Source organism: Salmo trutta, chromosome 5 (genome assembly GCF_901001165.1).
Source record: "Salmo trutta chromosome 5, fSalTru1.1, whole genome shotgun sequence".
In the NCBI taxonomy this organism is placed as follows: Eukaryota; Metazoa; Chordata; class Actinopteri; order Salmoniformes; family Salmonidae; genus Salmo; species Salmo trutta.
This window is the reverse complement of record NC_042961.1, coordinates 31,254,669-31,281,764: the sequence shown is the minus strand read 5'-3', so window position 1 is coordinate 31,281,764 and position 27,096 is coordinate 31,254,669. Positions and strand designations below refer to the sequence as shown.

General features: G+C 42.1%; 1 protein-coding gene across 1 annotated transcript in view; it reads right to left on the bottom strand.

The window, feature by feature from the left end:
• The window catches only part of ptk7b (protein tyrosine kinase 7b), a 201,489-nt gene extending 185,762 nt beyond the window's left edge, over positions 1-15,727 (bottom strand). Inside the window, exon 1 of the mRNA XM_029753378.1 lies at positions 15,135-15,727. Coding sequence (XP_029609238.1) covers positions 15,135-15,255 — 121 coding nt within the window. The 5' untranslated portion in view covers positions 15,256-15,727. The remainder of the gene's footprint in view (positions 1-15,134) is intronic.
• Positions 15,728-27,096: the final 11,369 nt, after the last annotated feature.

The following is a 27,096-nucleotide window of genomic DNA, read 5'->3' as shown; positions in this document are numbered from 1 at the left end:
ATCTGCTCCAACCCAGTCTCCAGCCTCCAGACCTAGAACCTGATCCAGTACAAACATTCTAGATTACCACATGGATCCTCTAATCATGGCAGCGGAACCACTTCAGTGGAAACTATAAACCAAATATGGTTTTCATGACTTCTCTCTGCTGCACAGACCATGTCTGGTTCCTGTATACAACCCTGAGGCAGAGCTTGCTTTGTTGAATAGGAAATCTAAACAACTGTATACTGTGGAAAACCACTGTTACTTGTTATACTGGGGCACTATATATTTTTTTTTTGGGGGGGGGGGGTTAATCAACATGAAAAAAATGATTTGTGCCAGGTTTCATAACCATAGTATTAAACAATATTACGTCTATTTATATGGTAATAACATACATTCATGGGTTAAACTATCCGGTACTGCTGTAAGTAGGCTATGCTGCCTCTTCAAAAATGAGGAGGAACTGTATAAGGATTGGTCTGAACCACAGATCCTCTCTAGCCACCCATTTGCATTAGATCAAAGACAGGCCTGGGAGGAATAGCTTGCATTGCGTGAGGATGGTAACTAAACACTTCAAGTCCATCTCTCGCTCTATCTCCACCCAGCTCCTACTCCAGTCATCTTGTGAAATTAAAGACCCAGTGCAGTCAAAAATGTGATTTCCCTGTGTTTTATATTTCCACACAAGGAGGTTGGAATAATACTGTGAAATTGTGAAAATAATGATAATGCCCTGTTTGAAAAGACTGGCTGAAATTTCTGCCTGTTTTGGTGGGATAGAGTTTTGGTCTGCCTGGTGACATCACTAGGCGGTAAATTAGCTAATAGAGCAATAAGAAAGAGAGTTCCAAACCTCTCTCCCAACAACAGCACATTATCAGTTTTCCCCTCCCTACTTAGACCACTCAGTGTCATTTCTAGGAAAATTCTTGCTTGAGAAATTGCTCCTTGCTAAGAAGCTATTTTTGTTTATTTTTGACCATTTTAATTAAAAACAATCACAGTAAAGTACTTAATTGTTACCCAGAAATGATTTGATATTGAGATAAAAACAGCTGCATTGGGCATTTAAAATTACAGATTTGCAGAGAAATATGCTTTGATGAAGAAGTCTTCTTCTGGGAATGTAAAAACCCAGGGCGAGGGAAGAAAAACAAGCAGGAATAACATGGGGCTGTAGGGCACACAATACACACTAGTAAGCTACATTTACATTAGGGATGTTTAACTATATAAGTGGCTTTCATCTAAGCTGAGAGTGCTGCATCAAGAGCCCTTCACTTTTCAGCTTCAAATGGATACAAGATCGAGATAAAGAATCCAAACGAAAGCCAGGGATAGGCTTTGCAGATAGGCCAACTTTCATAGAGACAAAACATTACGATAAACGGGGTGAACCCCTGAGAAACAGAACTAGCATAGCATCCCTTATCAACACGCATGATGAGTAGAGTTGTTTTCCTAAGGCCCTATAAAATCCACAAAACGGATAATGCGGAAGGAATTAAGCAATCCAGAAAATAAAATGGAATTTAACAATTAAAAAAAAGATATTGAAATTAAGTAGGGAATCAACTAAATGTAAAGAACATTTATTAATTTGCAGAAGTTTATCATAAGACATGAACAGAATGCGTCAGTGATTCGTATTTCCTGCAACTTTCTAAAGAGGAACGGGGGGGGGGGGGGGGGGTGTCTCATTGCCTCTTTACAAAGTTGCAGGAAATATGAATATCTGACACATTCTGTTCATGTCTTATGATAAACCTGGGTCTGGTCCAACTCGAGGTGTCTCCCTAAAAATGTACCCCCCATCCCAACATAAAAATATTTTCACTTCTCACCTTTTGCTGTACAAAAAAATTGCACCGCCTCCCCCCTCATAAAATGTACTCAGAAATAATGATTACCACCAGAAATTACAGTAATGGTAGCAACCCTGTGATTATACACATGGATATCGACTTGACCACTTCAGCATGGTTTTGTGGCACAGTGGATGCCATGCAGGGCCCTAGCACTACACAGCTGAATGAAATAACCAACTCATCTTCAACCTTTGATTATTTGAATCAGCTGTGTAGTGCTAGGGCAAAAAACTAATTGTGCACACAGGGGGGAACAAGTTTGAGGAACCCTGGGCTAGGGTCCTCAGAATGAGTTTTTCCCCACAAAAGGGCTTTATTACAGACAGAAATACTCCTTAGTTTCATCAGCTGTCTGGGTGGCTGGTCTCAGACGATCCCGCAGGTGAAGAAGCCGGATGTGGAGGTCCTGGGCTGGCGTGGTTACACGTGGTCTGTGGTTGTCAGGCCGGTTGTACATACTGCCAAATTCTCTAAACCAACTTTGGAGGTGACTTATGGTAGAGAAATTAACATTCAATTCTCTTACAACAGCTCTGGTGAACATTAATGCAGTCAGCATGCCAATTGCATGCTCCCTCAAAACTTAAGATATCTGTGGCATTGCGTTGTGTGACAAAACTGCACATTTTAGAGTGGCCTTTTATTGTTCCCAGCACAAGGAGCACCTGTGTAATGATCATGCTGTTTAATCAGCTTCTTGATATGCCACACCTGTCAGGTGGATTATTATCTTGTCAAATGAGAAATGCTCACTAACAGGGATGTAAACAAATGTGTGCATAACATTTTAAAGAAATAAGCTTTTTGTGCATTTGGAAAGATTCTGGGATCTTTTATTTCAGCTCATGAAACATAGGACCAACACTTTTATATTATTGTTCAGTATATATAAAATATATGCAACAAATATTCCACCAACAGCCAATGAACCACACACAACCAATAAGCAATGCATAACTGCAAACCGATTACCGACTTTGAGTGCTTCATCGTGGTTTGCGTTGTCAATATCACAATGAAATAGAGTATGTAAATCTCGACAAACATCTCTCCCTACTCAGTATCAAAGGCCTGGCTTAACAATCGCCGAATGTCATTCAACTTTTTGGTGTTTTGTAACAGATGTCTCTCTCCATTCAACAAATGGCAGTTATGCCGTTTGGATGCTGGAGTTATATTAGAGTGGAGTGGAAGAACGTGCGCAGGTAGCCTACAGGAGACTTTTGAAGTAGCGTAAATCAGATTAAAACATTATAACTGGTTGTGTTTATGCCACACATAAAAGGTAATACAGTGTAAAAATGTAATGACAAATATTTAGGCTATATTGAAGCCATAGGTTCGAGGTCGAGTAGTAGTCGCTCGGAACGGAAAGGAGGCAGAACAAGTGTTAAGCTTTCCTGAATAACTAGACCTGCTCGGAGCATAGGTCTATGTGGCCACAGAATGGCAAAGGACAGGGCATCAGTATCAGAAGTACAGAAATACAGCCAGACCACGGTTTCAGTTAGGAAAATATATCACCGGACAACGTGACCGGGAAGATTTTAAATTTACCCGCCATTTGAGAAATTTACCGGACACAGATGCATTGAGTGTGTAACCCATTCGGGCGTCCACCCACGGCTCTCAGAATGACAGAAATCACATTTATATTATGGTAATTTATCTTAACCAAACATGCAACTCCTGTAATGAGGGAGCCAACAAAACATACATTTTCAAACATTTGCCAAAATGCAATTCGCAGGAAAAAGGGAAAACACTATTCTAAACAGTGCACCTGATGCGAGCAGTGCATCCGGGAAAGAATTCAGACCCCTTGACTTTTTCCACATCTTGTAACATTACATCCTTATTCTAAAATGTGAAAAAGTGCAACTTCATCCCCTTATGTGTGCCGCACAACAGAGACTCGCCGATAAATATAGAACGCTATGAACTCACCAGCTCCTGCATTTTACTGTTGAGCTATTTACAAACCAACACGTGACTGGCTCAACTGTTCAGGGGAACTACGGTAAGCTTCATAATGTAAAAATAATGTGACTGGTGAAATGAAGAACGCAATCTGCTTTATCTCCTAATGTATTGCACAAGTTGACTGCAGGTATTAACTTAAAAGTAGCAATTTTAATGATAATGGCGCCAAAGAAGATGGCTGCCATTTTATGATCCCGTAACAAATTGTGTATGTTTTTTCGCGTTATTTGTAACTTATTTTGTAAATAATATTTATTCCACCATGTCTTATGACCGAAACTGGAGGAATTCTTCTTATTCAAAGAGTCGGATGGGAAGGATTTACTTCGGACGCCCGACAGGGCCCTCATCCCCCGTCATTCGCAGGAGGAAAAGATGGAGATATCATGGACGACGGTCCGGGTGCCTTGTAAGGATCCGTCGCCAAGAGGGTAATCTACCTTTACCATCGGTCCTATTAGCCAACGTACAATCAATCGATAATAAAATAGACAAACTACGAGCACGTATATCCTACCAACAGGACATTAAAAACGGTAATATCTTATGTTTCGCCGGGTCATGGCAGAACGACGACATGATTAACATACAGCTGACGGGTTTTAAGCTTTCTCGGTAGGAAAGAACAGCGGCCTCTGGTAAGACAAGGGGCGGTGGCCTATGTATATTTGTAAACAGCTGGTGCACGAAATCTAAGGAAGTCTCAAGGTTTTGCTCACCTGAGGTAGAGTATCTCATGATAAGCTGTAGACCACACTATTTACCAAGAGAGTTTACATCTACATTTTTGGTAGCTGTCTATATACCACCACAGACCGATGCTGGCACTAAAACCACACTCAATGAGCTGTATGCGGCCATTAGCAAACGGGAAAACGCTCATCCATTGGCGGTGCTTCTATTGGCCGGGGACTTTAATGCAGGGAAACTCAAATCCGTTTTACCTAATCTCTACCAGCATGTTAAATGTGCAACCAGAGGGAAAAAAACTCTAGACCACCTTTACTCCACACACAGAGACGCGTACAAAGCTCTCCCTCGCCCTCCATTTGGCAAATCTGATCAAAATTATATCCTCCTGATTCCTGCTTACAAGCAAAAACTAAAGCAGGAAGCACCAGTGACTCGGTCAATAAGAAAGTGGTCAGATGAAGCAGATGCTAAGCTACAGGACTGTTTTGCTAGCACAGACTGGAATATGTTCCGGGATGCTTCAGATGGCATTGAAGAGTACACCACATCAGTCATTTGCTTCATCAATAGTGACCGTACGTACATACTCCAACCAGAAGCCATGGATTACAGGCAACATCCGCACTGAGCTAAAGGGTAGAGTTGCCGCTTTCAAGGAGAGGGACTCTAACCTGGAAGCTTATAAGAAATCCCGCTATACCCTCCAATGAACCATCATACAGGCAAAGCATCAATACAGGACTAAGATTGAATTGTACTACACCGGCTCCGATGCTCGTCAGATGTGGCAGGGCTTGCAAACTATTTCCGACCACAAAGGGAAGCACAGCCACGAGCTGCCCAGTGACACAAACCTACCAGACGAGCTAAATTACTTCTATGCTCGCTTCAAGGCAAGTAACACTGAAACACGCATGAGAGCACGAGCTGTTCCGGACGATCACGCTCTCCGTAGCCGATGTGAGTAAGACCTTTGAACAGGTCAACATTCACAAGGCCGCAGGGCCAGACGGATTACCAGGATGTGTACTCCGAGCATGCGCTGACCAACTGACAGGTGTCTTCACTGACATTTTCAACCAGTCCCTGACTGAGTCTGTAACACCAACCTGTTTCAAGCAGACCACCATAGTCCCTGTGCCAAAGAACACTAAGGTAACCTGCCTAAATGACTACCGACCCATAGCACTCACGTCTGTAGCCATGAAGTGCATTGAAAGGCTGATCATAGCTCACATCAACACCATTGTCCCAGAAACCCTAGACCCACTAGGGTTTTTGCATTCTGCCCCAACAGATCCACAGATGATGCAATCTCTATTGCACTCCACACTGCCCCTTCACACCTGGACAAAAGGAACATCTATGTGAGTAGGCTATTCATTGACTACAGCTCAGCGTTCAGCACCATAAAAGCTCACCTCTCTCTGAAAATGGATCCTGGACTTCCTGACGGGCCGCCCTAGGTGGTAAGGGTAGGGAACAACACATCCGCCACGCTGATCCTCAACACGGGGGCCCCTCAGGCGTGCGTGCTCAGTCCCCTCCTGTACACCCTGTTCACTCATGACTGCATGGCAAGGCACGACTCCAACACCATCATCAAGTTTGCCGATGACACAACAGTGGTAGGACTGATCACTGAAAACGATGAGAGCCTATAGGAAGGAGGGAGGTCAGAGACCTGGCCGTGTGGTGCCAAGACAACAACCTCTCCCTCAACGTGATCAAGACAAAGGAGATGATTGTGGACTACAGGAAAAGGAGGACCGAGCACGCCCCCATTCTCATCGACGGGGCTGTAGTGGAACTTCACCAACAAACTATCATGGTTCAAAAACACCAAGACAGTCATGAAGAGGGCACGACAAAGCCTATTCCCCCTCAGGAGACTGAAAACATTTGGCATGGGTCCACAGATCCTCAAAAGGTTCTACATCTGTACAATCGAGTGCTTTCTGACTGGCTGCATCACTGCCTGGTATGGCAACTGCTCAGCCTCCGACCGCAAGGCACTACAGATGGTAGTGCGTATGGCCCAGTACATCACGGGGCCAAGCTTCCTGCCATCCAGGACCTCTATACAGGAGGTGTCAGAGGAAGGCCCTAAACATTGTCAAAGACTCCTGTCACCCAAGTCATAGACTGTTCTCTCTGCTACCGCACGGCAAGCGGTACCGGAGAGCCAGGTCTAGGTCCAAAAGGATTCTTAACAGCTTCTACCCCAAAGCCATAAGACTCCTGAACAGCTAATCAAAAGGGCTACCCAGACCCCGCTCTAAGTCTGGGACCAAAAGGCATCTGCCTAGTCACTTGTTTTTCTTTTGGTGGTATTTTTTATCCCCTTTTCTCCACAATTTCGTGATATCCAATTGGTAGTTACAGTCTTCTCCCAACGCTGCAACTCCCGTATGGACTCGGGAGAGGCAAAGTTCGAGAGCCATGCGTCCTCCGAAACACGACCCTGCCAAGCCGCACTGCTTCTTGATACACTTGCTTAACCAGGAAGCAAGACGCACCAATGTGTTGGAGGAAACGCCGTACAACTGGCGACCATGTCAGCGTGCATGCGCCCGTCCCGTCACAAGGAGTCACTGGAGCACAATGGGACAAGGACATCCCAGCCGGGCAAACTCCGCGATTTGAACCGAATCCCAACTAATACAATGGTGAAGTGAATCGATCATTTAGTCAAAAATATTTGTTTAAATGAATCATATGAACAGTTAAAAAAATAATTGTATGGCCTTATTCGCGAGTGTCGTGGGAGGTTTTTTGGGACATGACGAAAACATTAATACATGTAACTAGAGGGTACAAAATATGTTTTTCATTGGCTACCTAGTTAATTTGTTCTCTATCATATTTTATTGGATCGGCCTACCTGCTGCTGCAATGTCCTTTCTGTCTCTACTTGTGCAACGGCCCACTCGTCTCGCACTATGCAGGTGATGTGCACAAACACAAACTCCCTAGTATCATTCCGATACTGGCTAATAAGTTCACTTTTATTTGATTGATAAAACATTTAAAAACTGTGCCTAAATAAATTACATTCACAGAAATGATTAAATACATTTCCATGATTTTTCCTAACTTATCCAGGCTTGGAAAACACTATTTTAAAATTCTATGACTTTTCCAGGATGTTCATGACCGTACGAACCCTGTAAGACATGCCTCATAATGTGAAAGTAAAACATTCAGGTTTTAAACAATTAAGTACATTTTCAAAATGCATACTGCCTCCAGCTCACATTGTAAAGTGTTGGGTGACACACGGCTAGCCTGTCAACCATTGTTTTTCCTCCCAGTGAATTTAGCCAGCAACAATTTTATTTATCTGCTTAATTCTTACGGATACATGGGACGATAGCGTCCCACCTGGGCAACATCTGGGGAAATTGCAGAGCGCGAAATTCAAAAATACTAAATTTAAATATTTAACATTCTGGAAAATATATGTATTATACATCAAAATAAAGCTTAACTTCTTGTTAATCCAGCCAAGGTGTCAGATTTCAAAAAGGCTTTACGGCGAAAGCAAACCATGTGATTATCTGAGGACAGCGCCCCGCATACAAATGCATGACAAACCATTTTCAACCAGGCAGTTGTGACAGGAAAGTCAGAAATAGCGATATAATAAATGCCTTTCCTTTGAAGATCTTCTTCTGTTGTCACTCAAAAAGGTCTCAGTTACATTACAAATAGTCCTTTTGTTCGATAAAGTCTTTCTTTATATCCATAAAAACTCAGTTTAGTTGGCGCGCTTCAGTCAATAATCCACCGATTTCCCTCCTTCAAAATGCATACAAAGTGAATCCCAAACGTTACCAATAAACTTATCCAAACAAGTCAATCAAGACTGTTGGCATCTAGTGGAAGCCCTAGGAACTGCAATCGGGCACGATTTTGCCCTATTATAAAAGTGCCAGCAATTGAAATCAGTGGTAGGATGAATTTTGTGTGTGTGGGGGGGGGGGGGGGGGGGTGTTGTCCTCGGGGTTTCGCCTGCCATTTCAGTTCTGTTATACTCACAGACATTATTTTAACAGTTTTAAAAACTTTAGAGTGTTTTCCATCCAAATCTACCAATTCTATGCATATCCTAGCTTCTGGGCCTGAGTAGCAGGCAGTTTACTTTGGGCACGCTTTTCATCCGGACGTCAAAATACCGCCCCCTATCCCAAAGAAGTTAACTACCCTCCAGACGAGCTTCAATGGCATAGAACTCTCCTTCCGTATCCTCCAACTGCTCTTAAATACAAGTAAAACTAAATGCATGCTCTTCAACTGATCGCTGCCCGCACCTGCCCGCCCGTCTACCATCACTACTCTGGACGGTTCTGACTTAGAATATGTGGACAACTACAAATACCTAAGTGTCTGGTTAGACTGTAAACTCTCCTTCCAGACTCACATCAAACATCTCCAATCCAAAATGAAATTTAGAATTGGCTTCCTATTTCGCAACAAAGCATCCTTCACTCATGCTGCCAAACATACCCTCGTAAAACTGACCATCCTATCGATCCTCGACGATGTCATTTACAAAATAGCCTCCAACACTCTACTCAACAAATTGGATGCAGTCCATCACAGTGCCATCCATTTTGTCACCAAAGCCCCATATACTACCCACCACTGCGACCTGTACTCTCTCGTTGGCTGGCCCTCGCTTCATACTCGTCGCCAAACCAACTGGCTCCAGGTCATCTACAAGACCCTGCTAGGTAAAGCCCCGCCTTATCTCAGTTCGCTGGTCACCATAGCAGCACCCACCGCAGCACACGCTCCAGCATGTATATCTCACTGGTCACCCCCTAAGCCAATTCCTCCTTTGGCCGCCTCTCCTTCCAGTTCTCTGCTGCCAATGACTGGAACGAACGACAAAACTCACTGAAACTGGAGACACTTATCTCCCTCACTAACTTTATGCCTCAGCTGTCAGAGCAGCTCACAGATCACTGCACCTGTACATAGCCCAAACAACTACCTCATCCCCTACTGTTTTTATTTATTTATCTTGCTCCTTTGCACGCCAGTATTTCTACTTTGCACATTCATCTACTGCACATCTACCATTCCAGTGTTTAATTGCTATATTGTATTTACTTCGCCACCATGGCCTATTTATTGCCTTACCTCCCTTATCTCACCTCATTTGCACACATTGTATATAGACTTGTTTTTCTACTGTATTATTGACTGTATGTTTGTTTACTCCATGTGTAACTCTGTGTTGTTGTATGTGTCAAACTGCTTTGCTTTATCTTGGCCAGGTCGCAGTTGTAAATGAGAACTTGTTCTCAACTTGCCTACCTGATTAAATAAAGGTGAAATAAAAAAATTACAGGGCTTTTCGCCATTATTCAAATTAAAAAATAAAATTCTACAGTTTCCAGCCAAGAGCACAATTCGACTCAATTGTACTCACTTGAAAACAATAATGTAATATTCATTTCATTATGGTACTGTAGGCTAGTCTAGGTAGAATAATAATATTATCCACAAGACCATACAAATTGGATTAACTGTATAACAGATTTTTTTTGTTTTTGTGAGGTGAGCCAGTAAAAAAAAGAAATCATACTAATAATTTTACAAAAAATGTTGTACCCCTTGTAATGATACAAAACAACTTTGTACAACACCTAGCAACCTCACCAACAGATTTCAGCCTTTTGTTATTCCTACTTGACACCAATGTGGCAAACGGCAGGACAAGGAAGTGAATCCGGGTCACTGGCGTGAAAGGCAAACACCCTATGCATTGTGCCAATAGGGTTAACCCACTTGGTAGGAATTGTATCACGGCTCATATAGCAAGGATTATGACAGTATATTTAATGGTTTTGGATTGACAGTCACAGGGACCAGTAGGCTTGGGTGATATACCATTTATACCATCTAAGATGTGTAAAATAAATTATATACAGCTCATGGCTCCAGCTATGGATTTGGTTTGCTAATTGCCAGCTAAGTGGCTAGATGTTAAGATACATCAGAGAGATTCAATCCCCTCCTGGATCAAGATCCCTGTTGCCTAAATTGTTTTGTGCATCATTTTTTTATTTTATTTAACCTTTTCACATGCTAGTTTCAAATATATCTAACAGTCGCCCCAGCATGAGTTGTTTTATGCACGTGATGTCAAAACGCACTCACTGTTCCAAAATGTGATTGTTACGCAACACGACAGTTAACACGCGCTGCCTGCTAATTATCTATAGGCTGTTTCAACTTGTCAATTTCAAATTATCTTCTAACAAGTTGTACTTTCTAACAACAGTTTCAATTGAGGGCCTCCCGAGTGGCGCAGTGGTCTAGCTGTGCGGGGAGGGGGGGGAGGGTTATGCTCCTTGATCATGTGCATGAGGGACATTACTGAAGCGTGTTAGAATGTGATCTGGTTGTGAGTGTACCTGGCTCTGGTCTATTCATCTCCCTAACAGAACAGACAGCCATTCCCTTCAGAGGCCAAGTGCAGAGAGTGGAGTGGAGGGGAGTGGAGAAAGAGGGGCGATTGTGCACTCAACTTCAGCAGAGTGAATTTTTCTAAAGGAACACATACACCTGGAAGGAATACACGTGATGCAGCCAACTACATTTCATTTCAGCTCAATTGATAGGCAGAGATCAAAACATACCCTAAATACGACATGAGAGTTAAGAGTTAATGGGCAGGATAAGAACATTCCTTTCACAAAACTAGGAAGGATCAATGGCTTTTTCTTGGCTTTGTAACACCCTGCAGAGGTTATGAACTTCCGAGTCTTTATCAACTGGTTGGAAGGATTCTGATCTTTTTTCTATTCCTCTTGTTTTCTTTGTACTTCGTTTCATTGGCACCGACCCCCCCAAAGCTGTACCACACATAGCTGGAGCTAAGAAAAGCATGGCAAGTTGGCCAAGAAGACAGACCTGCAAAAATAGCAACTATCTGAATGAATATGCTAATAAGCCAATATGAAAGCCTATCTTGTCTGTGTATTTGAGGAATTTAGTAGAATCATGTGCATCATGCACAGTGCATGCATACCAAAATGGAGGAGAACAACTGTCTTTTCCAGTGTGGGATACAAACACAATATAATTTTGTAACTCCATCTTTTCCATTTACAATAAGGTTAGGCCTATACCAGAGTATACAGTTTACAAGATCAATAACAGAGTAATAAGCTCTTAGGTGCAATGACACCATAGTATTAGATGAGATATGTGTTGCAAATAAAGCAATGTTACATTCTTCTCAGCAGGTAAACTACTTTCAGTCTTTAGGTAGGCTATGTTACAATGTTGCATATGCCCGGTGTGAGCCTTTTAAAGTCGAATGTGAACCTCAACATTTCAACTTTATTTTCTTCAGATAGAAATGGTAGCGTAGTTTTACAGACTGCAACATGACAGCCAGATGTAGGTAAATGTAAAGAAACGGGTAGCGTTTTGCATCGAAACAATGACAAAGTTCCGAACAAATATTGGTTGACTGTCATGCCTTGATCATGGAGCACAATGTATGGAACCAGAAGTATATTATTATGCATTTGTCTAACTAACCCATTTATAGATGCAAACTACCTTTAGCGCCTATTGATGAAGGTATATTCTTCCCGGGGTACTTTTGTTAAGGGTTTGGTCTAAACATTTGCTCTAAATGTTTGTTTTTGTACAAAACGTTGAATTACTACACACATGTATAGGGTTAGGGTTCCCACATGGTCATATCTCCATGTTACAGTGCTTGTATGTTACAGCGCTTGTTTATGGAAGATAGACAGAAGACAGAGGTGACCACCTGTGCTAATTATCTATTTAGCGTGCTCCGAACACCTGTGTCTAAGCGTAACTGGGGAGGAAGTATAGTTTGTCAACCGAAGGAACACACAGCATAAGGATCTGTGCAAATCTGCTACCATAACCACGGGAAGTAGTTTGGGGGTGGGGGTGCTGCGATTTTTGGACCGACGTGGGGAGGTATGCAGAAGCAAAACAATTGCACGCACTGAAGACATCTATATTGGTCTGCTAATACAGGACTAGTAAAGGCCCAGTGCACTACTTTTGTGAGAGAAAAAAAATCAACCAAATGTATTTGAGTGTTTACCAGCATCTGTAACTAGAGTCTGATAATAATCTGTACAAAACATTTAATCTAATAATACTTACTTGATATATGTTTTTCCTGTTTCTTGAAATACTTGCAACATATTTCTATGGTGGGGGTGCAACTCATTTCTATATGAAAACTCAAATGACCTATTCATTCCTTTTCCATTTTAGTAGATGCTCTTTTCCAGAGCAACTTACAGTAGCGAGTGCATACCTTTTCATACTTGTCACCTATGGGAATCGAACCCACAACCTAAGCATTGCAAGCGCCATGCTCTACCAACTGAGCCACATCACATACCACTTGATGTCTTAATGTACTCAATTACTGTATTGTGCATTGTTTTTCTTCATGGTTATGGAGTCTACAGGTACAAACCTAGATGACAGTAATGAACATTTACATTAAGTGGTTTGTAAGGATGGTCAATTAATACTGCACAAGAAGTGGTTGTTTTCCATGATATTTGATCAAGAAAAATATTTAATTTGATGTGGATGTTTTTGCACATAACTTTATACCTTTTGATGTAAATGTTTGAGCACAAGGTTTTCTTCTTTCTGGATTCCATTAGAATGACAACTGCAGAGAAAGGCACAGGCCAACAACTCTTACAATTCCAACTATTGAATCCTGCCAGACACTGTTCTTAAGTTCACTGCAGTTGGTCTAATCCTTGATGCTGATTGGTTAAAACCGCATTCCAGCCAGTGTCTATTCCACAAGTTAACCACCGACTAAAGCTATGACGTTGAAATGCCTATTTACTCTGTTCCATCTCACTGCGCAATCCACTGTCTCATCAGCCCAGCCAGGCAATTTATAAACTTGATCTCAACTTTAAAAAGCATCATCTCCCATTCATTTTAGACTAGCATTTGATTTTCAACAGCGGAGATTTGTATAAACCTTGCTGTCTGTTTCTCCGACATTTGCAACATTGTTTCAAAATTGAAATTCGATCTCCAGCTGTCCCATAGTAATGAACATCCCTGGAGTTGGGAGGAGGGAGACAGACAGGCAGGCAAGGCAGCTTTTCTCAGCCAGTTGAAATCATGAATTATGTGGCATAATTGTTATGGATATATACAAGGAAATATCAATAGAAAACAGGTAAAACAAAACAAAATGCTGCTAGTTTGATGTCTTTCCAACTTCAGTTTGAAGTGATTGTGGTAGGTGTGTTGTTGGCTAGCTCTTCTGAACAACAGTGTCCTGACAAGAAAGAACATGTTCTATGCCAGGCGAAATTGCGCATCATTAGCTCATTATTATGGATGTATCCAAATAAATGTCACTAGAAAACAGCTTAAACAAACACAAATAAAGCTACTTTGCTGTTATTCTGGCTGAACTGTTTGACGTGACTGTAAGTTAGCCGTAGTTGGCTAGCTAGCAAGCAAGGATAAGAACGTTGCCAGCCAGTATGGTAATAATACATTTAGAAAGAACGACTGGTTAGTGTCCTTAGATACAGAACAGAAAGACTGAAGGACTGGGTCGCGTGTCTGGCAACCGAACCAATAGAACGACCAGCCGGCTTGGGTAGCAACCCTAGATTTGTGTCAGGGCATATCTTGTGGAAGGATGAAATAGTATGAATAAATTAATCAAAAAAAGTTTTTTAATGTAAATATGTCAATCATTATTTGAATATGTTGGTAACCCGTTGTATAAAAGTGATAATGCCCTCGAAGCCGGTGTTTGGAGGATATATTGGCACGGTTTGCAGGCCCGAGACGAACACCGGTGACAATATATCCTCCAAACACCGGCTTCTCGGGCATTATCGCGTAATTATACAACTACTTTTTTTTGCCAAAGCAGAGATGCTGGGGGGGGGGAAAAATTGTGGCCCTACAGATGTCTATATCTATCCCGAATACTAGTAAAGGCTGGTGCACTACTTTTGTACTAATATATATATATATATATATATAAATATTTTCCTTCTTCTGGGTGTGCTGAAGCACCCCTACTTCCCAGGGCTATGGCTGCTACAGTATCTTTTTATTGTTAAGATTATTTCAGGCTGAGAGAAGCGGCATATCAACATGTTTCGAAAACCGTTTTGCAAACGATTATTTAATGTTTAGAAACGAACATTTCTGAACATTAAAACACAGCGTCGGATTGTAGTTCACAGGCAACCAACCGTGGGCAGTTATCTACTGAAAACCCTATGAAGAAGCTGATGTCAAACTTGATCTAGATAGACTGTATCACAACCGGCCGTGATTGGGAGTCCCATAGGGCGGCGCACAATTGGCCCAGCGTCTTCCGAGTTTGGTCGGTGTAGGCCATCGTTGTAAATAAGAATTTGTTCTTAACTGACTTGCCTAGTTAAATAAAAGGTTAAATACAATTTGCAAATAATGTATAGAAACCCCGCGCTTGAATTCCTTAGCTCGGACAATACTTTCTAAGCTAATAGGCTGCTCGTGTGTAGACTACAGTGAATGCCTTGCGAGTTTATAGCTTACCTTTCATGCAAATAATGCCAATTGAGAGGAAAGTAGCCACCGGTGGCTTTCTGGTGCTGGTAACCTTAGAGTTTGTATTGCCTTCTCGCCGTTGTCGGTCATTCTTCGTAGATAGTTCCATGATTGTAAGCTACTTGGTACTAGCGACTGTAGCGACAAAAGGAAAACAGGGAACTCCGCACGTCAACGTCTGCGCAAAAAGAGCACAACCTATGCAGGTCGAGCAGAAGGTATGGAAGGTATGACAACCTACTTCAACCACCTCTCCGGGAGTACGAAGAGGGAAGACAACCACGTAAAAGAGCACTGTTTAGATATGACTGAATAGTTAGATCAATTTGGAAAACAAGTTTGCCATATATCCCATGTTCTTCTTGTAGTCTGTAATATAAATGTAGATTGGGAATATTAATCTAGTATTTGCACAATCTTTTGGTTGATTTCGTATTCCACCTCTCTCTTATGAGCCGTCCACCTAGAAATCCGATCAAAAGACCTGTTCAGTCCTGAACCCACATGAGTCTCGATCACCGGTGCCTGGAACTCGTCTTTTTCTCCAACAACGCGCACTCTTACTCACTCCCATTGCCGTCGCTTCCGGTATCTAGGCTGGTAATCGCATGCTAGGGATAAAGAATACAATGCTGCTTCCCTCTGGTTGAAAGTAGTCAGGAGAGATTTGTTCAACGTGTATTAAATAACTTAATTGTTATGGAAACACTATAGCTCCACTGCAAATTATTCAAAATAATTTCCTAAATGTACACTTTGTATAGCCTAACATAAATGATTTTGATTTCTCAGCCAGGCGTAATTCAAAACAATTATTGGTCACATACACGTGTTTAGCAGATGTTATTGCGCGTGTAGTGAAATGCTTGTTACCTAATGTTACCTTTATGCATCCTGGACTTTGGCGATCAAAGGGTCAAGTTTACACTGACAGCCTGTCCACTCTTGGACACTTCTGTAGTAACACGTTCATTACTAGCCTACAAGTTAGGAAAGGCATAAGAATAGAATCTTCTTGATTGGCATTCATCTCATGAATAGACCTTGTGAATAAAGGAAAAGCCAGCTACATCGCAGACACCAACGCCTCGCTTCTAGCTAAACACCTTCTTCGCCTGCTTTGAGGATAACAATATGAGTCACCGACATGGGTCCCCAGCACTCACGAGGACTATGTACTCCTGATCTCTGTGGCCAATGTGAGTAAGACATGTATGCGGGTTAAGACTAGCAAGGCTGCCGGCCCAGACAGAATCCCAAGCGGAATCCTCAGAGCATGTGCAGACCAGCTGGCTGGAGTGTTTACAGCCTTCTCTCACTATCCCAGTCTGTTGTCCCCACTTGATTCAAGATGTCTACCATCGTTCCTGTACCCAAGAAAGCGAAGGTAACTGAACTAAATGTCTATTCCCCGTAGCACTTACTTCTGTAATCATGAAGTGCTTTGAGAGGCTAGTTATGGTCTGAAACCCTCCCTGTGCAACTGGGTCCTGGTCTTCCTGACAGGCCGACCCCAAGTGGTGAAGATAGGCAACAACTCCTCCGCCACGCTGATCCTCAACACAGGGGCCCACAGGAGTACATGCTCAGCCCCCTCCTGTTCATCCATGACTGCGTGGCCATGTGTAACAGTATAGCTTCCTCCTCCTCGCCCCAACCTGGGCTTAAAATAGGGACCCTCTGCACACATCAACAACTGACACCACACGAAGCATCGTTACCCATCGCGCCATGGCGCTTGCAGAGCAAGGGGAACAACTACTTCAAGGTCTCAGAGCGAGTGATGTCACTGATTGAAACGCTATTAGCGCGCACCACTGCTAACTAGCTAGCCATTTCACATCGGTTACACTCACCCCCCTTTTGACCTCCTCCTTTTCCGCAGCAACCAGTGATCCGGGTCAACAGCATCAATGTAACAGTTCAGCTTCCGTCCCTCTCCTCGCCCCAACCTGGGCTTGAACCAGGGACCCTCTGCACACATCAACAACTGACACCCACGAAGCATCGTTACCCATCGTGTCACAAAAGCTGCGGCCCTTGCAGAGCAAGGGGACCAATTACTTCAAGGTCTCAGAGCGAGTGACGTCACCGATTTGAAACGCTATTAGCGCGCACCACCGCTAACTAGCTAGCCATTTCACATCGTTTACCATGCACGTCTCCAACTCAATCATCAAGTTTGCTGACGACACAACAGTGGTAGGCCTGATTACCAACAACGAGACAGGAAGGAGGTGAATGCCTTGGCGGAGTGGTGCAAGGAAAATAACCTCTCCATCAACGTCAACAAAACGAAGGAGCTGATTGTGGACAACAGCAGAGAGAGCACACCCCCACCCACATAGACGGGGCCGCCGTGGAGAGGGTCAAAAGTATCAAGTTTCTCGGCGCACACATCACTGACGAACTGAAATGGTCCCTTCACACAGACAGTGTGGTGAAGAAGGCACAACAGCGCCTCTTCAACCTCAGGAGGCTGAAGAAATTTGTCTTGGCCGCTAAGACCCTCACAAATGTATACAGTTGCACCATTGAGTGCATCCTGTCGGGCAGTATCACCGCTTGGTACGTCAACTGCACCGTCAGAGACCACAGGGCTCTCCAGAGGGTGGAGTGGACAGCCCATCGCATCATCTGGGGCACACTGCCTGCCCTCCAGGACATCTACTGCAACCGGTGTCACAGGAATGCCAAGAACATCGTCAAGGACTCCAGCCACCCGAGCCACGGCCTGTTCACACCGCTACCATCTAGGAGGCGTAGACAGTACAGGTGCATCAAAGCTGGGACTGAGAGACTGATAAACAGATTCTATCTCCAGGCCATCAGAATATTTAACAGTCACCACTAGCTGGTCTCCGCCCAGTATCCTGCCCTGAACCTCAGACACTGTCACTAGCCGGCTACCACCCGGTACTCTACCCTGCACCTTAGATCCCGCTTCCCTATGTACATATAGTCAACATTGGTCACTTTAATCATGTTTACACACTAATTAACACACTTTATACAGTATTACAGTATATACTGTGTTCTGGTCATGGCTCATGCTATAAATACTGCTATACTCACCTTTTCTATTCACATACTGTTCATAATGTCTATACATACATATATTACTTATATCCTTGAAGATAATTTCCTACAATTCCATACATTTTCCTATGGGGTTTTGTACTGTCTATTTATGTTTTCTCGACATAGCTCATTCTAATATTTCTACTACTGTACATAGCATTTTAGTTATACTGTTTATACTCACCGCATATTTATTTATATACTGGATTCTTGACATAGCTCACTCTAATATATCTACTGCTATACATATCATGCCTAGGATATCTTGTGTAAATTCATCCGGTGTAGGTACGTATGGATTGCATTCGGATTACTGTTTCAGTGCTATTTGGGTTGGTATTGGATTTTTTCCGACATTTCTTGATTTCTTGTCAATCTTTATTTATTTTATTATTTGTGTACCTAACATTTTTCTGTATTGTTAAGAGCTAGTAAAATAAGCATGTCGCTGCATACGCTATAACTTCTCAAATGAAATCAAATTGTATTGGTCGCGTAACATATTTTACAGATGTAATCGCAGGTGCAGCTGAATGCTTATGTTTCTATCTCAAACAGTGAAGTATACCTAACAATACAAAACAATACACACAAATCCCCCAAATAAAAATGAAGACATTAAGAAGTATCAGAACAAGCAATGTCAGAGCCCGGAATACGAATATATATACAGTTGAAGTCAGAAGTTTACATACACTTAGGTTGGAGTCATTAAAACTTGTTTTCAACCACTCCACAAATTTCTTGTTAACAAACTATAGTTTTGGCAAGTCGGTTAGGACATCTACTTTGTACATGACACAAGTCATTTTTCCAACAATTGTTTACAGACAGATTATTTCACTTATAATTCACTGTATCACAATTCCAGTGGGTCAGAAGTTTACATACACTAAGTTGACTGTGCCTTTAAACAGCTTGGAAAATTCCAGAAAATTATGTCATGGCTTTAGAAGCTTCTGATAGGCTAATTGAAATAATTTGAGTCAATTGGAGGTGTACCTGTGGATGTATTTCAAGGCCTACCTTCAGACTCAGTGCCTCTGCTTGACATCATGGGAAAATCAAAAGAAATCATCCAAGACATTGTAGACCTCCACAAGTCTGGTTTATCCTTGGGAGCAATTTCCAAATGCCTGAAGGTACCACGTTCGTCTGTACAAACAATAGTACGCAAGTATAAACACCATGGGACCACGCAGCCGTCATACTGCTCAGGAAGGAGACGCGTTCTGTCTCCTAGAGATGAAGGTACTTTGGTGCGAAAAGTGCCAATCAATCCCATAACAACAGCAAAGGACCTTGTGAAGATTCTGGAGGAAACAGGTACAAAAGTATCTATATCCACAGTAAAAGAAGTCCTATATCGACATAACCTGAAAGACCGCTCGGCAAGGAAGAAGCCACTGCTCCAAAACCGCCATAAAAAAGCCAGACTACGGTTTGCAACTATACACGGGGACAAAGATCATACTTTTTGGAGAAATGTCCCCTGGTCTGATGAAACAAAAATAGAACTGGCCATAATGACCAACATGATGTTTGGAGGAAAAAGGGGAAGACTTGCAAGCCGAATAACACCATCCCAACCGTGAAGCACGGGGTGGCAGCATCATGTTGTGGGGGTGCTTTGCTGCAGGAGTTCCTGGTGCACTTCTCAAAATAGATGGCATCATGAGGTAGGACAATTATGTGGATATATTGAAGCAACATCTCAAGACATCAGTCAGGAAGTTAAAGCTCGGTTGCAAATGTGTCTTCAAAATGGACAATGACCCCAAGCATACTTCCAAAGTTGTGGCAAAATGGCTTAAGGACAACAAAGTCAAGGTATTAGAGTAGCCATCACAAAGCCCTGACCTCAATCCTATAGAAAATGTGTGGGCAGAACTGAAAAAGCGTGTGCGAGCAAGGAGGCCTACAAACCTGACTCAGTTACCCCAGCTCTGTCAGGAGGAATGGGCCAAAATTCACCCAACTTATTGTGGGAAGCTTGTGGAAGGCTACCTGAAACATTTGACCCAAGTTAAACAATTTAAAGGCAATACAGAATGTAAACTTCTGACCCACTGGGAATGTGATTAAATAAATAAAAGCTGAAATAAATCACTCTCTACTATTATTCTGACATTTCACATTCTTAAAATAAAGTGGTGATCCTAACTTACCTGAGACAGGGAATTTTTACTTGGATTAAATGTCAGGATTTGTGAAAAACTGAGTTTAAATGTATTAGACTAAGGTTAATGTAAAATTCCGACTTCAACTGTACATAGGCGTACAGAGGCCCATTATCAGCAACCATCACTCCTGTGTTCCAATAGCACATTGTGTTAGCTAATCCAAGTTTATAATTTATTAGAAAACCCTTTTGCAATTATGTTAGCACAGGTGAAAACTGTTGTTCTGATTAAAGAAGCAATAAAACTGGCCTTCTTTAGACTAGTTGAGTATCTGGAACATCAGCATTTGTGGGTTTGATTACAGGCTCAAAATGGCCAGAAACAAAGACCTTTCTTCTGAAACTCATCAGTCTGTTCTTGTTCTGAGAAATGAAGGCTATTCCATGCGAGAAATTGCCAAGAAACTGAAGATCTCGTGTAACGCTGTGTATTAATCCCTTCACAGAAGAGCGCAAACTTTCTCTAACCAGAATAGAAAGAGGAGTGGGAGGCCCTGGTGTACAACTGAGCAAGAGGACAAGTACATTAGAGTGTCTGGTTTGATAAACAGATGCCTCACAAGTCCTCAACTGGCAGCTTCATTAAATGGTACCCGCAAAACACCAGTCTCAACAGTGAAGAGGCGACTCCGGGATGCTGGCTTTCTAGGCAGAGTTGCAAAGAAAAAGCCATATCTCAGACTGGCCAATAAAAAGAAAAGATTAAGATGGGCAAAAGAACGCAGACACTGGACAGAGGAACTCTGCCTAGAAGGCTATTATTCCGGAGTTGCCTCTTCACTGATGTTGAGACCCACTCCTCTTTCTATTCTGGTTAGAGCCAGTTTGCGCTGTTCTGTGAAGGGAGTAGTACACAGCGTTTTACGAGATCTACAAAACCCACATTAATTTCCCTGTAGGCTTTGACCATGGTGGAGTTGGTGTCCGTTAGGGCCCGATTCAAACTTAGGAAATGTATGCTTTTCCTACACACTTTTCAATAGTTGGTATTCTGACTTACCTTGTGCAGATGCGTAATAGGCTTTGCAGGCGTGGTTCCCTTGCGGACGCTGAATACATTTAATTTAACTGCTGAAATCCCTCCCACTTGTTGGCCAACACGTTTCTCCTGGAATTTTCATTCAATAGGGTTTTCAGTACATTTATCTAAAGCCATCCCTTTAAATTTGGTGTACATTTAATTAGAATTTTCTCAACAGACTTACTAGAATATATGTTGAGAACAGTTCCGAATAGTAGGGATCAATGAAAGAAAGCCATGTAAACACACGCATATTCGTCTCCTTATCAGCACCAATTGGTTGATTTAAAGATACTCTGATATTGAATATTATTTAGGCAAGGTCCGAATTACGGTGAGACATTAGCTCCCCTAAATGCAACAAAAGTCAAACTTTGGGGGGCCTCTAAATAATGCAAATTTAACCATTCTCCTATTTGTTTAAAATGTAGTGGTAAATATGTTTTATAGTGGTAAATATTAAAATAAAAGCTTCCAAATGAAACACACTCCCACCTCTCTGTCATGGTTTAAACCAGGAGTCACCAACCCGTTGATCACTGTCGACAAGCTGATCTTGGAAGCATTCCAAGTTAATCAGGAGGAGATTTCAAAATCTGAAAAAAAAAAAAAACAGAAATGTCTAAATGTTTTAATGTATTATTATTTATTAATTTAATTTCAAATGTGCCACGTGTGAGCCCTGTGTGTATGTGAGGGGCGGGGTATATCCACCTTAACTAGCTCAGGCACTTGTTGTAACGCTCACGAGCTATCAAGCTAACAATACGCAAGCTAACGAAACGACAGCGGAGGCACAACGGAAAAAGCAAAAAAACTATTATTTTCATGTAGAATGGGGACACGGTTTTCTGTTCACCGTAGTTAAGGATGAAAGGATTTGCCTGATTTGTCACCAGGCTGTAGCGCTCGCAAAAAGGGGTAAGGTGGATCGGCAGCACACCATCCACGTTCAAAGAAACCTACCCGCTAAAGAGCACGCTTAGTTCAAAGAAAGTTGACAAGCTCAAGTCTGTCTTGAAAGCACAGCAGTCGCTTTTTACCAAACCGACAGCTAAAAGTAAGGCTGCAACAGAGGCATCCTTCCGTGTCGGCCATCTCTTGGCTAAACAATAAATCGTTCACCGATGGAGAGCTATACAAGGAGGCAATGGCAGTTGCCGCCGAGACGTGATTCAAATCAAAGGACGTTAAAAATGCTATCGGAAGTGTGCCACTTTGACAGAAGGGTAGAGTCGCTATTGGAGGCAGTGTTGCCAACTAATTTGCAGGGTAAATTGCTAGAGGCAGGTTGATTTGTTGCTAAATTATGTTGTGATGTCATTGCGTGATAACGTAAAACTGCGTCATTATGTAGAATACACAATAACGTGACTCAAATTGACTGGTCATCTCAGCAAAAAATATGATTTGACATTTGTTCAGGTACAGACTCCCACTCTTTTCTATACTTCTGACTGTACAATTTTGATTGAGACATGTTGATTGATGTTGTAAGTTCTGTTCAAGATCAAACATTCGTGACCAACTATATTAATTGGGCTTGGCTCGTCGAACCCGTACTACTGCTGCTGCAGTCAGCCAACAATGATTTGCAATTTGCTGAAATTGCTGCTGGCCTGCTGCTGACGTCACTCACAATGCACTTTTGCAGCCAGGCACATGTGTTGTGACTGAGTGTGTGACAGAGAAAATCGTTGTTGTGTCATTTAGATGGGAAAATGCGTGCATTTTAGCGTTTGAGTCACTTTTCAAAAGTTGCTAAAAGTTCAAAATACATTTTTAAAAGTAGCAAAATTTGTTGCTAGGTACTGTTTGACAAAAAAGTTGCCAGGGTAGTCTGGAAAGTTGCTAAATCTAGCAACAAAATTGCTAAATTGGCATCACTGATTGGAGGACATGAAGTGCTCAAGGATTCATCACTTTGTGAGTGCTTTTCGCTGAAATTTGACGAATCCCAGGATGACAGACACTGCACAGCTGGTGGTGTTTTTTCGCATGGCTTTTAAGGATTCAACTACTAAGAAGTCTTTTCTCACCCTTTTACCATTTAAAGGGAGGACAAGAGGTGAGGACATTTAGAACGAGTTTAAATGTTATGTGCATAACAGCATTCCCATTCATAAGCTGACGGGGCACCGGCAATGCGTGGGGTGCATTCGGGCTTCGTTGCACTGTGCCGTCTTGATCCCGATTTACCCGAGTTTTTGAACTATCACTGTGTGATCCATCAGCAAGCACTAGCTAGTAAAGTAGTGGACTTGTCTCATGTCATGACACTTTGTCGTTATGATTGTTAATTTGATTCGCACAAAAAGACTTCAGCACCACTTGTTTAAATCTTTATTCGATGACCTTGATGCTGCATATGGTGACTTGATTCTCTACGCTTGCGTAATGTGGTTGAGTCGCAGGAAAACACTGCAGCGATTTGTTGACTTGCTGCCCGAGATCAAATTATTTCTGGAGTCACGAAATGAGGAGCATGAGGAACTGTCTGATGATGCATGGCTGCTAGACCGAGGTTTCCTCACGGACATAACAGCAAAACTGAACGAGCTCAACTATGAGCTTCAGGGAAAATACAAAGACGTGGCACACATGATCAGTGTTGTCAATGCCTTTAAGGCCAAGGTGGGTGTGTGGGCCTCTCAGCTGAGGAATGGAAGACTGGTGCACTTCCCAAACCTGGAGAAAATATCGCAAAACATCGGAAACATTATTTTCTCCCGCAATAATTTTGTGCACAGCTGGAGAAACTGGCATCCGAATTCAACAGCCGTTTTCAGGAGTTAAATGACATAGGGGAGGTTGTTGCATTTATCTCAAATCCTTTCCTCCCTCCCCATTGAGATTGAGGAGGTGTCTGCCAAATTCCGGTAAGTATTTACTTTACCAATCGGAGTTGACATGGAGTTAATTGAATTGCAAAATGACATCGAATTGAAAGCAAGATCAAGAGACAGTGTTACTTTTGAGGTCTTGTAAACACTGGAAAGTTTCCCCTCCTTTCATCCTGCGCACTTAAGGTGAAGGCCTACTTTGAATCAACATCTCACTGTGAGATGAAAAATAATCAAGTCAAAGAACAGGTATTGTCTAACTAAAAGACATCTCACAGACAGTGTCAGACTTGCTGTTTCAAGCTATGAGCCAGACTACAGAGCACTTGCTGATAGTGTGCAATCACAGCCATCACATTGAATGTGTGTGTGTGGGGAGGGGATCTTATCCACAGCCATCAGAGTGAGTGAGTATTGCCAGTTTGAAATCTGTTGTAGGCTATATTGTTTACAAAAGGATATGATCTGTGTTGTGTGTTGTTTAAAAAGGGAAAATAAAACAGTACTGTACATGATTGGCTTAAGCCTGTAATTGACTGATTATTGAGGTAATGAATGGTAGTAGGGCAGTGATTTGTGTGAAAATATTTTTTTAACAATTGAATGATGTTATTGATGTTATTATATTTTGAATGCTAGTTGCACTTGTAACAGTGTAGGTTCCGTCCCTCTCTTCGCCCCAACCCGGGCTTGAACCAGGGACCCTTGCACACATCAACAACTGACACCCACCGAAGCATCGTTACCCATCGCGCCACAAAAGCCGCGGCCCTTGCAACGCAAGGGGAAACCCTACTTCAAGTCTCAGAGCGAGTGACGTCACTGATTGAAATGCTATTAGCGCACACCACCGCTAACTAACTAGCCATTTCACATCGGTTACACTCACCCCCCCTTTGACCTCCTCCTTTTCCGCAGCAACCAATGATCCGGGTCAACAGCATCAATGTAACAGTGTAGGTTCCGTCCCTCTCTTCGCCCCAACCCGGGCTCGAACCAGGGACCCTTGCACACATCAACAACTGACACCCACCGAAGCAACGTTACCCATCGCGCCACAAGAGCCACGGCCCTTGCAACGCAAGGGGAAACCCTACTTCAAGTCTCAGAGCGAGTGACGTCACTGATTGAAATACTATTAGCGCGCACCACCGCTAACTAACTAGCCATTTCACATCGGTTACACACTTACTTGAGTATTGTCATTTTGAAGTAAGATATGATGTTTAAAAAGTGAAACAGGACTGTACATGATTGGCTTCGGGCCTGTAATTGACTGATTATTGAAGTTATATATGAATGGTGAATGAGTAATGGAAATATTGAAAAATGTAATATGACTGTTATAAAATGTGAATGATAGTTGCACTTACTTCTGATTATACTTTTTGTTTGTGCTTGTGACTGACAGGTAACAAAATAACAAATGTCAAAGTTGAAATACATTGTGGCCTTGTTTTTTCGTCATTTTTTGCAAATGGTAGATCATGGTTTACATTTGGACTTGGGATGATATCTTAGGCTTGAAAAGGTTGGTGACCACTGGTTTAAACCATTTATTTCTACATGATGGTGCTGTCCACTCAGTGCTGAATTTTGGCATAGATTTTCCTTTGTACTTCCTAATTTCCGCCATTTGTTTGCCATGCGTCCTTGATAAAAAAATATCCTATGCCTTAATTCCAATGCATTCTATTTATCTGTTGATTTAGCATTGTTTACCTTTTTTAGTCAGCTGTTAGAGGTCATTGCTTTGTTTTTTCAGGTACGTGCGGGTACTGGTGTTCTTTGTGCCATCCGTGGCCAGAAGTTTTAGACTGTTCATTTAGCTTTATTATTTTCTATCAATATTTGTTTTCTTTCCTGGATCAGCTGATGATGGTCGACAATATCACTAGACAACTAGCCTACAGCTAGACATCAATGCGCATCCAATCCATCCAACAAGTAGGCTATGCGTTAGTGACAGTAGGCCTATACAGTGATTATTTTGGTTAGAAGAGTTTAACGTTCGGTTAGAAGCATTCGATTTTGCAAGGGCATAGGCCTACATAATTTTGGATTTGTGTGCCCATGAGAACTGTTTTCACAGCGAAACATAATTAAATGTTACTTAGGCATTGTTACACTTACGGTGCATTTTCTGAGATCTCCAAGATCCATGATTCGTACAGGGTATAAGTTCAGTATCCTAATTCAATTGTTAAATGCTTAATAATGACAAAGAACACTGCCATAAATGTCATTCATGTATGGAAAGAAAGGTAGAGTTTTATGTCACATGATCTGTGAAGACACCAAGCATTAACGCATGAATTTTGGACAACTCATGAACTAGGGTCTTAAACATGTTTTGATTCAACTCATGTTTTATCTTGAATGTAGGCTACCTGTTCTGCGTGTGTTCATGTGTGTAAAATTGCCTCGGTTGAGATGGTAGGCTACCGGCAGTGTAGGCCTAGTGGAGGGTAAACGCAAGTAAACACCTTTTTCAGAAAAATGGATTGAAATTATAGGGAACATTACATTTTTTACCGCGACCAGCAATCAGAGTTTACCCACCTATTTTCACTGGCCTATATGAAGTTCATGGTAATACATATTGTAGCCTAGTCTAGTAAATTAGGGTGAATCTCCCGTTTTTCCTGGAACCATTTCAGGTGTCCCAACTTTTCACGCTACAAAAAAGGTACATTTGTCAGCAAGATGCATCAATTCATGTAGGCCTAATCAATGGCAATCATTGAATGTCATTAGGCATACTTTTTGGTGTTTTGTAATAGATGTCTATTTCCATTCATCAAATGGCGCAAGTATGCATGC